Source organism: Vulpes lagopus, chromosome 11 (genome assembly GCF_018345385.1).
Source record: "Vulpes lagopus strain Blue_001 chromosome 11, ASM1834538v1, whole genome shotgun sequence".
NCBI lineage: Eukaryota > Metazoa > Chordata > Mammalia > Carnivora > Canidae > Vulpes > Vulpes lagopus.
In genome coordinates this window covers 59874095-59891304 of record NC_054834.1, presented here as the reverse complement: position 1 = coordinate 59891304, position 17210 = coordinate 59874095, and the positions used below count along the sequence as shown (strand labels likewise).

The following is a 17210-nucleotide window of genomic DNA, read 5'->3' as shown; positions in this document are numbered from 1 at the left end:
TGAGGAGGGAGGTCTACGGAGGGTGGAGATAGATGAACTGGGTGACTATTTGAAGCCAGTGTAATTTGTAAATTTGCCATAAACTTTTAAGTGAGACTTGGGGTGGGTGGCTTCCAGGGTTAGCATGCTTTCAGAGAGCAAAGGGAAAGTGGAAGTTTTCATTTTATCTTAGAGGGCTCTGATATGAATGGGTTTTTTTCTGAATTTTACCAAGATTTCAGTAATTGATCTATAGACTTAAAAGATGTCAAAATACCCCTGATAACCTCGCCATGTTACATATTGATATGTATAAGAGGGCATCCACACACAAACCCACAAACACACATAATCGCACTTACCAAGTAATATTACTTAATACCACCTGAGTGTTAATTTAAGTTTGGAGCAAGTACAGCGTATACCACCTAGGAGAGTATACCTTTATCTGATCTGAACACGAAGAATGAATCAGGGCTGTGATTGATACTTTTGGTCCACTGTGAAAAGTTTTTACACAGTGGGTTATAGAGAAAGCTACGTTTCATTTTGTCAAACCCAAAACATACTTCCTAACTGCCTTTGTATAAAAGCTAACACAATGTGTCAAAAATAAGAGTGCAGCCCTCAACATACATTGAACTGGTAAAAGAAGTTAGGAACAGTTTGACAAAGATAAAAACATAAAGTTAATTTTTGTATAATTTTCTTTTCATTCACATTCATACCAGGTAGACTCTGTCAAATACCTATAGTAAAGAAGAACTTGTTCATGCATGCAGAACAAAATAAAATAAGATTAAAAGCTCCAGGAAATCAGCCTACTTCAAAAAACCATTAAAGTGTGCCTATCCCTCAAGCTTTACAAATGTGCTAATTGTCGTGTTTCAGTCATGTAAATATGTTTCAGCATAAAGTAACCAAGATTTCCTGTTATAGAAGCTCTGCGATCTGGGGGTGTGGGGGGAGGGGGGGACGAAGGAGGACTCAATAACACACTGTAATGAAACCTGCCTTTGGGCAGCACATGCTTCAGTTCTGAATGCCCAGAAATACTTCGCAGGCGCTCTAGGCTGCCTAGCAATGGGGATTTCTAATTCTGGCTAGCTTGACAAAGTAAATACAACTATTGAACATAAGGCAGCTCCTAATAAAAAACAACAATTCCCCCTTGTAAACACCTACATTTGGCCCCATTAAAAATTCTTTCTTCATCCCCAGGAACTAGCAGACCCTGCAATGTGGGGGTCTCAGAGTATCTGAAGAGTAGTTGGGAGATGGAATGCCGTCGGGATGTTTGACGTTGCCATTTCCACTGAGCACTTCATCCCCCATCTCAGGGCTTGGGGGAGCGATGTTCTGCATACGCTGTGGGGCATTATGCAAGCGAACACATTGGCCATTATGCTCTCAGGACTTACTCGTGGACGGCCAAGGGCAAATCAATATATGTTTTACATATGCTGTACTTATATACAAAAAAAAAAATGTGTGCAATTACCACATTTCCAAAAGGAGTGTTCGTCAAAAGCTGGCAATTTTGAATCATTTAGTGGGCTGACATTAATATCATAACTTAGGCAATTATCTGATTTCAGAATTCCCTGATTTCTGCTTGTTCCCATGTCAGAATTCATCTGTTGCATAAACCAATCACTCATACCTCTGCCAGTCCCTAAACTGAATAGCGGATCTGCTGTGATTCGTAAAATCTGTGGGATCTAGAGATCAACCTTGAGTTTACACACACATTTATCTGCTCACAGTTTACTGAGTCAGAGGTTTCAGATTATAGTAAGGAGCAAACATTAGTTTAAATTCTAGTAGACAAAAACAAAGGGAATGTTACCTTTTGCCACCTCCAAAATAGTTTCCAGATGCTTTAAAAGAAAAAAGGAGATAAAAAGAAATTCTCATCTAATTAGTAGTTGGAATTCATTTCTAAAAGAAGTAGTCTTTTTTTTTCCAGGCTCAGCATTCGGCTTGAAAACACTGTATGTTCTTAAAATGTCTTACTATCTACCATTAAGCCACCTGAGGGTTCATACCTAAAATGTTGCTCCTTAATGTTTCCTCACTTGTAGAGGGTAGAAAGGGGGCTTCCTGGACAAAGCAAGCTTGAAGAGCCTATCAAAATGACACAGTCAGTGCACAGGAAGATCCCAGTCTTCTTCCATTTACTGCCATAGCAGCAGTAGGCCCTAGGTCTCAAGCATCTCTCAGCTTGGCCCTGCTGAAGCTTAATTCAAATTCTACGCACTCTGGAGCTTATATGCTCCTGCCTGCATTGTGTGTTCCAGAGCCACACAAGCCTTGGGTAAGCAGCAGTTGGAGACCAGTAAAAAGATTGCCAGAGTGAGAAGCCCTGTGCACAATTAAGGAAAGATGAATGGAAGGGAGTCAGTTGGGGAGATATGGAGAGCCTCGTTTAGGCAGTGGTTCACAAGCAGGGGATCCCAGGGCTGATAGTGGCCATGCATGACTTATCCATCCCATCCCTTTATCCCAGAGAAGAAGCTAATGGGAGTTGTTTCAAGCATTTCTCTTGTCCAAATTTAGGTAAGTTTAAGCCACCTTATTCTATTACATACTAGATGATTTCTTTTCAGTCCTACTCATGTCAGAACATTAATGAGAATACAATGTGCAAAGAAGAAATCAAAAGGAAAAAAAAGATACTGGCTTTAGTTTGGAAGGTAAAAACATTTTAAGCAAAACTCTTTAGAGGTAATCTAGTTTGTCAATATATGAAATAAAAGAGGAAATTAACATGAGTCCCCCATATCTTAAGTGTCTGAAAGTTCAGGAACATTGGGACTGATACTTGGTGGTATTCTTATGACTGTATTGTCCAAAAGATTCTGGCTCACATTTTAAGAGGATTAAACCTAGCAAACCATCCCCACAAACATTGCCGGAGTTTCTCCTCCATGAACACATCACACGGGGCCCAGCCACTCCAGCTAGCATCTTCATGTTGCTTGGCATGAGACTGGGAACCACCACTCCCCACAGGAGGAGGATTGGAATGAGAAGATAATGTGGGTCACTTAGGAGATAGAATATTTCTTCTGAATCAGAAGAAAACAGGATCTAAAAGAGCAAGTATACACCACCTTTTGGAAAATTCTGTCTTTAATAGGACATATCTGTCTGCAGCTCTTGTTTTCTGTTATTAAAAATGTCTGTGCATGGTTTTGTAAGGATATGGGTGAGATGGCCCTCTTATTCAGAGAAATAAATTTACATCACTCCCTTACTACCCTTTGCTCTAAGGATTAAGTCCAAGTCACTTACAAACCCTACACAATCTGATACCTACCGACCAAGCCAAATTTCTCATAGCCATTCCCTTGTTTGTTGACTACTCAGAAAAGCTGACTTTTTTTCCTGTCCTTCAAACATACCAAGCTTATTCCTGCCTTAAGGCTTTTGCGTTTTTTGCATCACCTTTGCCTGGAAACTTCTTTTTCCAGGTCTTCAAAGTCCCTTCTAAATTGAAAATCTTAGCTCAAATGTACTCCCCAGAAAGGCCTTCACCAAATAAGGCACTACCACCCCAGCCCATACCATATTGCTGTGTTTTGTGTCCCTAAAAGCACCTCTCTCAATCTGAATTATCTGTTTGCCTTCCTATATGTTAGCTATCTTCCCTTGAGTCATATAAATGTCTATGTATTGTCCCTTTCTGAAGTTGTAAGTTCTTTGAAATCAGCAGGGATTTTACCAGTTTTGTTCAGTTTTGTCTCTAATACTTAGAAAAGTTGTGGCACGTAGAGTAACGAATAAGAATGTGACTTCGAAGCCAGGCTGCCTGAGTTCAAATTCCATTCTAGTATCCTGAAGCTGCAACAGCACTCCTGCTCTCTTCGGATTTGGTCATGTGATCCACGAGTAGCTGAAAGGGAGCATGGAAATAGAGTTTTTATTCAGGGTGGCCGCCTATTCCAGAGTTCTTCTACCAAAGGGAAAAGGGAGCATAGCTACTGGAGGATAATCATCAGTCTCTGCCACAATCCACGGAACCCAAATATCCATGCACAGCCCTCTTCCCGCACACTTACTGCCTCTTCGTGGGTGAGCTGAGGGGAGAATTCTACGGCTAGGAACCACGAATCCTCTGCCCTGGCAGTGGAGGACTTCAACCCACTTTGTAGTCCCCAGTGCTGCTCCTTGGAAGGAACTTCCTTGTCCATTATCCTCCATATCCTTTTAGGATGTTATTCCTTGCCCATGATCCTTCGTGGCTACACAACATCACCACCAGAGGGAATGCTTCTGGGGGGGCTCCCCAGTTCAACAAGCCCACTTGTTGATAGTTCAGGTTTGGGGACCTAAAATTATTTTGGGAGTTGAATAATCATAGACTTTTTACCAGGTTTGTGATTTCTTTGGCAATACAATCCCATCAAGACTTTCAAGGGCTCCCAGTCTGTTCACTTCCCTTCAGTCCAACATGCAAGTAATCACAGCCAAAGAGTTGTCTGGACATAGTTCTAGGATTCAGCTGCAGGAAACCAATTGCATCAAATTATTTTATGCAGAGGAGAGTTTATACCAGAAAACTGGGAGGCTAGTGAGACAATTGGAAGGGCTATAGGGACTTGCCACCAAACTGGCCCTCAGGGACACTGCTGCTTTCTCAGGAAGGTGAGGAATTGGGAGGCCACCATTAGGACTGTTGGCTGCAAGCTCACACCTCTGTGCTGTACTCTTGGGGTTGGTAGGTTCTCACTACTACCCCTGCAATATTCCTTAACCCCCATGAAGCAAGTAAAACACTGGTCTGGCCTCCACTTCTGCACCTGCCTCTCAACTCCCATGAAGGTATTGACCAGTCACTGGAATACTGATGCAAAAAAAAAAAGGTCCCTGCAGTAGTGCTTGTGAATTGTAGTACTCAGAGCAGCTTCTCTTCCACCTTCTAAATCTAGTACCAATGCACTGAATTCGAGAAACCCAATTCACACCTTTCCCTCCTCTGGAGGTTGGAATGGATGCTTGTCCACCAGAACTGTTACTTTCTAAGACTTGAGTCTTATTTTGTGGCCTCTCTGTTCTACCCACATCCCTCTCACTCTGTCAGTAAGTAGCTTGACTCTGAGGGGCGCCTGGGTGGCTCAGTGAGCTCAGCATCTGCTCAGGTCATGGTCTTGGGGTCCTGGGATCGAGCTCCACATCCAGCTCCCTGCTCAGCAGGGAATCTGCTTCTCCCTCTCCCTCTGCTTCCATTTGTTCTCTCTCTCTCTCTCTCTCTCTCTCATAACTAAAATCTTTAAAAATAAAATGAAATAACTTAAGAGGGAAGGCAGTACCCTTCATGTGACTTTCATCTCTGAGCTGGCTCCAATTTGGTTGCCAGTCCCTTAATGAGGGTACTTCAGCAAGGCGCAGGGGCCCAGGCATCTCCGGGATGGGTGCCTGCTTCAGTGTGCAGGGCAGAAACAGGTGGGCTTCTTGGGTCCTCTGAGGCCCCAAATTACCAAGCCTTTCATCAGTTTAGACTCTGGGCCGCAGGCAGAGCACCTCCTTTAAGAGGTGTGGTCCCTTCTGACCCTTCTTCCAAATTCTCTAGCTCTAGTTCCTTTCTCTTTTTTTTTTTTTTTTTCCTTTCTCTTTTATAAATAACTTTGCTGAGGGCAGCCCCAGTGGTTCAGCAGTTTAGCGCCGCCTTCAGCCCAGGGCCTGATCCTGGAGACCCAGGATTGAGTCCCACATCAGGCTCCTTGAATGGAGCCTGCTTCTCCCTCTGCCTGTGTCTCTGCCTCTCTCTCTCTCTCTCTCTCTCTCATAAATTAATAAAAATAAAATCTTAAAAAAAAAAAAAACTTTGCCGAAAGTGGCAAGAAGCATATAACGCAACAATATCCTGAATTTCCCCAGCACTCGCCTGGAGCCACCGATCAGGAGGTATATTGTGTACCTTCCAAGTTATCACAGTCATTACAAGGGTCACCAGCAGGCATCCCAGGTGGCTCAATGGTTTAGCACCGCCTTCAGCCCAGGGTGGGATCCTGGAGTCCCGGGATCGAGTCCCGCGTCGAGCTCCCTGCGTGGAGCCTGCTTCTCTGTCTATGTCTCTGCCTCTCTCTGTGTCTCTCATGAATAAATAAATAAAATCTTAAGGATCCCTGGGTGGTGCAGTGGTTTGGCGCCTGCCTTTGGCCCAGGGCGCGATCCTGGAGACCCGGGATCGAATCCCACATCGGGCTCCCGGTGCATGGAGCCTGCTTTTCCCTCTGGCTGTGTCTCTGCTTCTCTCTCTCTCTCTCTCTCTCTCTCTCTCTGTGACTATCATAAATAAAGAAAGAAAAAAAATATTAAAAAATAAATAAATAAATAAAATCTTAAAAAAAAAAAAAAAAAACAAGGGTCACCAGCCTTCCAGTCTGCACTCTGACCTCTCCACCCACTTTCCAACCACTAAGCCATTTACATCACAGAACAAGCACTCCATTTTGCAGACACCAAATTCTGCATAGAGGACACAGGTTAGGCCGTTATTGCAGTCATCCGAAAACACAGTGGCTTAAATAATATAGAAGCTCACATATGTCTCACTGTAAAGCCCAAATTAGTGACCCAGTGTCTTTGTGTGGCCAGATGGTATCGCGAAGCCTTAAACTAATTTTCTCATTTTGTCGTACCCTCCTCAATGCATAGCTTCCAACTGATGGTCCAGAAAGACTGTTTCAGTACCCACCCTCAAGTCTACATTTCAGCCAGTGGGAAGAGAGGAGTGAGGCTGGCCCCTAGCATTTGTGCAACCTAGACCACATAATTATTATATGCCTAAATAACCTGAAGCTATCAAGCCAAGAAACCATGAAATATGCAGTATCTTCCTTCCTTCACAAGTACAACTTCCTGGAAAGCCAAGTTTAAATTTAGGGTGTGGGTTCCATTCTAGAACCCAGAGACCTAGGGAAACTTGGCCTGCAGTCCACCCCCTTTCTCTTCCCACACCTGTCTCCTTTCCACACACAGGGCCACGTGCAGATGCTTGGGGACATGCATCCTGCACATCCGAACTCCATCTACACGCCACACAAACCAGTCTCTGGGCTGTTCCTGGGACCCCGGGGTGTGCACATAGACAGTATGATCTACCCTTGAGGCACAAACCTGGAGGATAGACCTGCACAGACTTTGTAGCCATTTGGGCAGGGAGTTCTGAATTCTGAATACCCAGAGCATGTCCTATAAATAAGGGGCAGGTCCCTCACCCCACGAGGAAGGGTGGATCAGGGCCCAGGATGGTGGCCTTCTCGCCACTGGGGGGGAAAGGGGAAGTAAACCCCCCTGACACACACACACACACACACACACACACACCGAGATCTGACCCTAAACTTAACCATAGCTGAAGATGAAGTGACCAGAACTTAGTCACTCAGGCTTATCTATTGTATTGGCAAGGGAAATTGGGAAATGTGACCTTTATTCTGGGAGGCCATGTGCCTTACTAATATTCGAAGATTCTTTTACTGACTGCAAAGGAAGAGAATAGATATTGAGAGTAAGCTAGCAATATCTACCACAGACACATGCCTTTTCACAAATCACACTTTTGTTTAGACAAGTGAGTTCTTCACAATCTGCTTTCAGAGAGGTGAGTTTGGAGACAAGACAATACTGTCAGATATAATTGACGGTCAAAATAATTGCACACCTGAGCATTTTTCAATGGGCAGCCAGTATGCAATATGCCAGCTCTGAAATTTTGTCTAATTTTCAGATCAATCAGGAAGAACCAAATGAATTGTTTTCGATTCAAAGGATATAGTATAATTATGACACACAATAAAACAATTTTAATCTGAGAGTGAAATGCATTTTAAACTAAAACTTAAAACCTGACCATGTTTGGGAGAATTTTTTTCCAGACACATTCAGCCACTACCAAATGTACACTTACCAATCCAAAAAGAGCAAAAACTGGTTCTGGCATCGTTTCTCTTGGCCTACTCCTACATGAGAAGTAACGCAAAACTTACCAAAATTAGGCAGATGCGTCTTCCACGTTGCAAAATGCTAACCTGATATAGAATAATTGCAATATAACATTACACTGTAGTGATGTAATCACGATGGAATACGTGTAACAGTGTAAATAGAATTTAATATATAAATTATAATTACAGGGAAGCCCAGGTGGCTCAGTGGTTTGGCACCACCTTCAGCCCAGGATATGATCCTGGAGACCTGGGATCGAGTCCCACGTTGGGCTCCCTGTGTAGAGCCTGCTTCTCCCTCTGCTTGTGTCTCTGCCTCTCTCTTTCTCTCTGTCTCTCATGAATAAATAAATAAAATCTTTAAAAAAATAAATAAATAAATTATAATTACATAATAGCATATGGCACTGATTTGTTTTGTAACTTGAACCAACACTCTAAAATCTTGGGAAGAAATAATAGCCACCCCATGATGATGAATATATCAAGCCTGCTGCATCCGTCTCCAAGAAACCCTCCCCTTTTTCTGTGTAGAGCATGCCCCCTGCACTAGTGGAGGCGCCAGGTGTGCATTTCCCTGGTCAGAACAGGGGAGTGGAGCCCCAGGAGGTCCCCCAAAGCTCACAGGCAGAGAGGGTGCTTCTGGCGCCCATCGGTTCACTCTGGCCCTTCTTGAAACTGTAGCTGTCTGCTGGGGAGAGGGGGGGTTCCCATCCCCATTTGCTCCATCCTCCGTAGGAATAGATCTGCTGAACATTTTTGCACATCTCCCAACATCTCCCAGCCTCCCCTGCAGCCAGCCAGGGGTGGCCCTGGCCAAGTTCCGGACACAAGCGCAAGTGAAGTGTCCAGCTTCCAGATCCTGCCTTCTTGGCCCCTTCTTCCCACCAGCAGAGAGAAAGCAAAAGCCTCAGCCTTGGCTCCAAGAGCCTATTGAGGATGGCAGACCTGTCCTCGCAGCTCGGAATTGCCTACTTCTGGAGATAAAGTGGGAGAGGAATAAACCTCTACCTTCTTTAAGCCCCGTGGCGGAGGAGGTGGGAGCGTGGCTCTGTTCCAGCGCTCAGCCCATACTCTGGTTCTTTCCACTCGCAGCAGTGCCTCGTAACCAGTGTGGCTTCAGAAATAATCGGCCAGTCCCCCCTCCAGGTGAGGGCACCCCACGGCTCTTGAAAGAATCTAGAATGGAAGAAGACAGCATGTCTTTTATTAATCTGTTTTTTTTCTTCATCGCGTAAAGAGGGGGAGATGCTTTTAAAACTCGAGTAGAGAAGCTTCAGTTTCTGACATTAGTTCTTTTGTCAGCAGCAAAGACATGTACAAAGGACCGCTTTTTAAAATAAGGTGGACCCCAGATGGCCCCTGCTACACAGCCCTGCGTATTTTCGCTGGCCCAGAAGCTAGGCACCTGACCTGCCCCATTTTCACTACTGCGTTACTAAGTACAAGGGAAACAGTTTAGACTTCTTAAATCTTTCCAGAAACCAGGACTGTGATCGCAGTTTCCTCTAATTTCTTTCCTGGGCCACAGCAGAGGGCAATTCACACGCAATGCAGGGGCCTCAGTGTAGTGAGTGAGACCCGCTGGCCAAGTCCGATTTTCTGTTGTTGGTGTTTTTAAGTATGTGCTGTTCCTTACATTTGCAGGTTTCCTTGCCTTAATAAACTCACTTATTTTTTATCTCGTCGAACCATATATATTTTGATAATCCATCTCAACTTCTTTTTTGGAGCAAGAAGAGACATAAATTACTCCTTGATATTGTGGGGACTACTTCTGCATCTCATTTGAGCAGCCTGACCACAGTCCCTTGAAAGGAGAATTATCCCCCTGGCATAGATGAGGACACTGAGACTTACACATAAGAACTGACTTGTCCAGGGTCACACTGAGAGTGAGAGACAGACGGAAGGACGTATCAGACTTTCACTGGCTGCCTCTGTTAAGTGACCAGTGCAGAACCTGTAAGTTCTAAGGTGTTTACAAGTTTTCATGGAGTTTGGCTATGGGAGTGCCTAGCTGGCTCAGTAGGTAAAGCATGAGACTCTGGATCTCGGGGTTGTAAGTTCAAGTCCCACATCAAGTGTAGAGATTACTTAAAAGTAAAAATCATAAACAAAAAAATTTTAAAAATTGGCTGTGTTTTGAAGAACAAAAGAAAAATCTTTTAGAAAGTATTTTGAGGGACGCCTGGGTGGCTCAGTGGTTGAGCTTCTGCCTTCGGCCCAGGGCGTGATCCTGGAGTCCTGGGATCGAGTCCCACATCTGGGTCCCTGCATGGAGCCTGCTTCTCCCTCTGCCTGAGTCTCTGCCTCTCTCTCTGTGTGTCTTTCATGAATGAAAAAATAAAAAATTTTTAAAGTATTTTGAGATATTAACACTGATTTCTGTGAATCTGAGTAATGCAAAGTGTGACTGTTCAGGAAATGTCAATATAAAAAGGATTAAAACAACCCTATTCATCTGTGAAGGGTTAAAATGTACTACATCAAATAGAAAACAAACAGTGCCTGGTGGTTTGGGCTCGGCAAAATATGGAAAATATAAATTGATTAAGCTTATTTTAATAGCCATTTACCTGCAATTTGTCTCAAATCCAGGTGTAATCTACATTCATTGTCTTGCCCCTTCTGTCTGGGAACTGTGAGTGCTGAGCATGGGTCTGGCAGGCTGGAAGAAAGGAATTAGGAAGGGAAACTGTGGAGCCAGGAAATCCAGTCCTATGTGTCTAAAGGACCCATTTACTTGCTGACTCAAGAAGGAACAACATACAGGCAGTGGCTAAGCCCAACAAGGAGAGATGTAGGCAGAGGAGAAAAAAATCTCAAAGTGGCTCAGCTTGGTACCTCCCAGAGCTGCAGAGCACAGCACCCCTGCTGCTGTTACTTTATTCTGGCCCAGTGCTTCCTATGGGCCTAAGGGTGCCTGTTGGCAGCAGCTCCCCTCGTCTGCCAGGGTAGTTTCCCCACTGTTTCCCACCTTGTAGCACCAGAGAAGAAGGCCCCATTAATCCAGTGGGATCACTGCAAATCACCTAGGCCTCTGTGAGACATTGGGGCTTGTCACATCTTTCTCAAATCCCTTCGCCTGCATGGAAATCATCATCTTAGACAGGGCATTAATGGGAAAAATAGGCAGACAGCCAGATATGCATGTCCTGTGTTTCGAGCACAATCCCTTCCTCCCGGAATCTGGGAAGAGAAAACCAGGTGGGGAAAATATCCACTCAAGACGTGAGCTGTGTTTTGGGCCCTTGCCTCAGAACCCCCGGTATAAAATGAGAAGGATGAATATCTTGACTTAGGTTCCAGGGTTGAAAATGGTATGGTATTTTTTTAATAGTCTGGTTTTTATTTAAACCGTTACTCAGTGAAACCTCAAGGTCTGGAAGTTTGTACGTCCCCACAGCCTCTCAGCTTTAGTCTAAAGGAGGTCACATGCTATGCAGAGCATCTTACAGCATATTTTTTCAGAAGACAGATCTGGGGTACAGCAGCATCTGAACATTTACATGTCAAGTGTGTAAATGCTTTGGAAGCCTCTAAGGAAAAGTCCCTGACACACCTGGCAAGCCTGGAACCTGATCTCTCCTTCTTCCTCACTGCTTCACATCGCACTGACATGGCGCACAGAGGGAGGCTCATAAAGGAAGAAAACACAACCCACTGCTTGAGAATTTAGAGCGCGTCATAAGCTCATTCAAATAACAATCAACCAAGCTGGCAAAATCACTCACATGTTTCCAAAAGCCATCCTTGGGCTCCTTCAAAGGACAGAAGTATACAACTGGCGTTTACAATGTAGCATTTGGTTAGAAACATTTAACCATATCAACCAAAATTTATGTGCTCACAAGTTACACACAAATGATATTTGACTTTTCTTCAAACCCATTCAACCTGAAAGATTTCCAAGCATGTCACACGTCACATTTAGCTACTTTTGCTATGAAGGGCTTTCGGCCAACTGGCTCACGTTCATTGCCTAGAGAAGCAGAGGAAGAGAAATTTTTAGCAAATAGGTAAGCTCCTAAAATAAATTGTATTCTGCTGGTTCTGAACAACTACACTAGTTTCCTCATTTCGATTATCAGGACCGTATGACCCTTCACCCGAAAGCATCGTGAAGATGTATCAGCTCCACTGTTAAGCAAATCACCATTTCTACATGTCAGAATCCATTCATAATTTAATACCTAGGCCATCTCCATGAGGCTTTCTTCTCCCCTTCCCCCACCTGGTTTCTGCTTTGTCTCTCCCTTCTTGTAGACATAACTTGGAGTGCTCACTCTGATGGTTACCAGTGTGCTTGTCTTTACTCATGTTCCTGGATAATGGGGAAGGGGCTCTATTCACCTTACTTTGAGTAAACTCTAAATATTTGTTGAGTCCAGTTGATTTCCTAAATAGCCTAATCACCATCTGACATAATCCTTATGAGGTCCCACCAAAAGTATACACGCAAACACACACACACACACACACACACACACATTTTTTATGGTGTATTTTCTTGAAGTTCCAGATAACCTTCAGATCATGCCTGTATCCCAGGCATTTTTCTTTTGCTCATTAACAGTAACTACAGGATCTTAAAGAAACATGAAAGTTCAGACATATTAAATGTCTCTTTCTCCTCTCTGTGTCTTTCATGAATAAATAAATAAAATCTTTTTTAAAAAATGAAGGTTAAATAAATAATTAAATGTCTCTTTCTCTCCAGTTTCTTCACATGAGCACTGATAGAGTTAACACTGCAAAGACATTCATAACCTCAGACTTTAGAGTGATGCATGTCTTTTAGATTCCTGAGCCTTTCATGCTTTCATTTCTGCCTGAAATCCTTTCTGAGGAAAAAAAAACAAAAAACAGGTTATGAAAAAATGAAAAATTTGTTTGAAACAAAGGAACAAGTATGTCTTTATTTGAGCTTTTTAAAAATCATTCAAGAAATAGACATTTAGCTATTTAATATATGGATACAAATGAGTATTACTCTACGAATATTACTTTATGGATATGACAGCTTTTTCTTGACCTAACATCTTTGTTGATCATGTATCTATAATAGTGTCTTCCATTCTGGATATATTTGTGTTAAAAACTAAGTACAGGGAAACTGAAACCAAAGAAGAGTATTTTCAAAAAAATTTTTAATTGTTTTAAAATATTTTGATCTGCTGCACACAGTTTGTGTTTACATGACACTAAACAAGCCTTTTCCCAGGAAAGAAATTATCCAGAACATATGCTTATAGGTCATGGTATTTTGACCAAAATAATAATAATAATAATAATAATAATAATAATTCTGCTTTTTTCATCTTTTTTTTTTCTTCCATATTATAGGGAGATTTCCAAATGAAGAGTTTCAGATAGGTTGTCTCCAGGTCATTTCACTCCTGTAAGGCTTTGGTTAGTCATCAGCGGACACTCCATCCTACCTCACTTACCTTTAGCCTCTCACACCCACTCTGCCTCACACAGCAGACATGTTCCTTTCAATCTGGATTTTTGTGAAAATTATATAGGCTGGGAGCACTGATAGTTAAAGGAATTTGATAGAGATTCTTTTGAAAACCAAAAAACGTTCTTTTGAAATATGAATATTTCTCCCTAATTACAATAACTGTTTGTATAATTATGGTCAGTCAGTGCATCTGCTTGAATCAGCCTCTATCTGCAGGAAAACAGTTAAGATGGGGAGATGTTCAAAGCCACACTGTACTTTTGAAGACATGACCAGTGTCATACATCGAAACAAACTTACCAAGACCATAAACAGATGTCAGAGCTGACTTACCTGGGTATATAAAAAATACTGATCCTTCGATGGGTATCTTTTTTTTTTTTCATTATGTCAGTATTTCTACAAAAATTGTAAGTCCCTAAAGAAAGTATATAGCCTTGAAATAGAATCATCAGGTCAACTTATTTTTTTTTAAAGATTTTATTTACTTATTCATAGAGACACAGAGAGAGAGGCAGAGATACAAGCAGAGGGAGAAGCAGGCTCCATGCAGGGAGCCCGACGTGGGACTCGATCCCCGGTCTCCAGGATCACATCCTGGGCTGCAGGCGACGCTAAACCGCTGTACCACCAGGGCTGCCCCATCAGGTCAACTTAATAGACAAAGGGAAACAAGCATTTGCAGGAATCCATAATTGCTGAAAAGCTACCATCACTTTAAAAATAGCATTTTGGAGCCCTGGCAAAAATAAAGCCCACCAACAACCCCACCATTACGACAAAAGTGTCATTTCTCAAGTTGCGCCTTTATTTGTGCATTTACGTGTTCTCATCTTGACCTGAATGAGGGGAATCTGAGCACATTTAGGTCTGGACTCTGGAGACGTTCAGCTGAAGCTTCCTGGCCCAGTGTGTGCCATGACTATAGTCTATAAAAACCTGGGAGGAATAAGATGTGATTACAGCGGGTTTCGGTCTGAAGGAACTGTTTTAGCAGGAATTTCACATGCAAGACTAAATGCTGATCAACAGAGCATAATATTGTATTCTGAAGTGCACTAGCTAAAGCAAAATTAATTTTCTTCTTCTTCTTCTTCTTCTTCTTCTTCCTTTCCTCCTGAAATCTTCTGCTGCAGCGGCTGCATTTGCCTCCAGACTTGTCAGACACAGTGAGCCGCTCGAGCAAACAGATTCCCGCAGCATCCTCTAGGCTGCTGGGCCCGGACTGTGGCGTGATGGCCGGAGGCAGGAAGCACCTGGACTTCTAGCGATCACTCCTTAGCCGTTGCACGCGGGATTCTAGGACACTCTCATTACGATCGCTAATAGCTTAGGTAAATATTTTCCTAACGATTTGACCCTCCAGTCCTCGGAAAACAGTCTGGATTGCGGAACGAGGCCACTGTGCTTCGTTTTCCTTAAACCGACTCCTTAGCCGGAAAGACTACAGCAAAAGTACTTTTCAGTTTAAGAGTTGTTTTCGGCCCTCTTTAGAGAAAACAGGTAATTTCATTTTTGAATAAAGCATCAGAAGCTCCAAGTGCCTCGCAGTGGTCACGGGTGTCTGCGCATTAAGGCATTTCGTTCGCGGTCAGTGCCTATTGCAGCAGGTAGTATAAACCAGGATGAAATTCGTAACCGCGTACCAACAAGAGTGTCTGTCTATTTCTGGAAAAGTCACTTGCCACCAGAAAATGCCCAGGTTGTTTTTTTTTTTTTAAGTGGAAAACTCACTTGCTAATGTATGAAGGCTCTAATAAAATGAATTTGCATTTATGCATCCTGTTATTAAATTGATGAATACAAAATATTTTGGGATTAAGATGCCATTGAAGATCAGTAGTCTGCCATAGTAGTTAATAAATATAAAGAGCTTGAGTGACAGAAAGCATAGAAAGAGAAGTTGATGGGCTCCTGTTTAGTAATCCTAAACAACTGAAGTCAGCACTATGAAATTACGTCAACAGGCATATTTCAGAATTGAAATTCAAACTGACAGCTACATTAATGCTGGGGGAAAAGCATGTTTTGAAGCTTGGTGAGATGTTTTTGCAGAACATAGGTCTGAGGCAAAGTAGCAAACTGATAGTTTGGAAATGGAAACTAAGTCAGTTTTCCATTGCATCAGGTAAACCCTTGGTGAATTGGGAACACTGGTTGGGTATGCACATTTAGAACCACGCAGACACGTATTGGGGGGCATATAGCACATCGAACCAGTTTCCTTATAAAACACTGGGTTTTTGAATCCTGTTTCCATATTCTCAAAGCTTTTGACAAATAGACAAAAAGTGAAGGTTAAAAAGTAACTTGCATTGCAGTGAAAGTATCTCAGTTTTTTAAAGAGCTGCTTAACAATCCATTAGGAGAAACTGAATTTCTAAAATGCATCTTCAGATATGTTAGAATAAATCTTGAAGCAGTTATAACTAGCATTTTTAAGCAGTTTGCTTGTAATACACCACAAATTATACTTTATTTGTTCTTGACAACATTGTAGAAAACAAAGACTAGGTTTTTAAAACTGTCTAACCAATATGATGAATGTCAGTCACTTAAAAAAAAAACCCACTGTAGCATAAACACACACTGTATACAGGTTTTATTCAGAATTAGATAATTGAATCAATGACAGTGATTCGCCAGGATGTCAAATCTCTCCATCATATCCTGTCACTACCAGTTTATTTTTTGTGATCAAAATCAAAAAGACAACTATTTTGTCACCCGCTATTTTATTAGTACTAAAAATCAGGTTTCTTCTATTTTTTTAGAATGTCTGGTTTATTTTTTTCACTTCTTTTAATTCGAAAGACACAAATTCTTCCCCATTTTCTTTTCAAAATAAAGTTTCAGAATTGATCTGTCAGTTAAAATTAAAGGCCTTTTATATTAAGCAAAGGTGCTTTTAAAATTTAAAGCAACTTCCAAAAATCAATTTAGTCCATAGATAATAAATAATGTGCAGATACTCCACAAAAGCTTTGCTATGTCCTTTGAAAGCATTATGAACAATCTGAATAAATTCAAATGAATATTTTAGTTGGGTTATTATTTTAATAACTCTAACCTTTTTCTTACCATGTTGTGATTCATTTTATACAAACACACAGCGAAACAATTATATAGCATTTGACTCTGAAAAGGAAATGTGAGGTCATCAGATATGTAAATTACTTGTCAAAAATACTTAATAGGTCATTGATTTACTACCCTGGCTGCCATGTCTATAAAATTAACACTCAATTACTAGTTAATATATGCTTCACAAATAGATAAATACTATAAAAATTGAATGTGCATATTTGAACCCTTAAATATAACAAACTTTTCGAACTCAGTAAAAGTGCATGTTAAACAATAATAACAGCTGGACTTTCCAAAACTCAGATCCATGTGCTTCGTTGTTCTGATTCACTAGGTGGGTAGGCAGGCTTTGTGAAAATAAGCTACAGAGGGATGTATACTTTTGTTCTCCTCTGATAAAAACGCACTCTAAAATGTGTTGTCCTTTCCTCTGGAAACATGATCAATTATCCATATGCTAACCATTTACTACCCAAAAATACTGGTCTTCAGTAATGCTACAGTAGGTATGCGGATCATTGTGATACATTATGAACTCCCTGAACAGATTTTTTTTTCAATCATCAGCTTGTCTCAGAGATATATTTAAGTAACAGTGCCAAACATAGTATTTGAAATGTCCTCATCTTTTAAATGTTTCTAAATCTTCATAACCCTATATAGTATTCATCTCCTACACTGGATGTGCCTTTCTTTAACACGAGGTCAATATTTTGACT

The 17210-nt window shown here is 41.8% G+C and overlaps 1 protein-coding gene across 1 annotated transcript in view; it reads left to right on the top strand.

The window, feature by feature from the left end:
• ELP4 (elongator acetyltransferase complex subunit 4) overlaps nt 1-15182 on the top strand; it is a 242556-nt gene extending 227374 nt beyond the window's left edge. Inside the window, exon 10 of the mRNA XM_041722909.1 lies at nt 14541-15182. Within this exon, the coding sequence (XP_041578843.1) occupies nt 14541-14672 (132 nt within the window). The 3' untranslated portion in view covers nt 14673-15182. The remainder of the gene's footprint in view (nt 1-14540) is intronic.
• Nucleotides 15183-17210: the final 2028 nt, after the last annotated feature.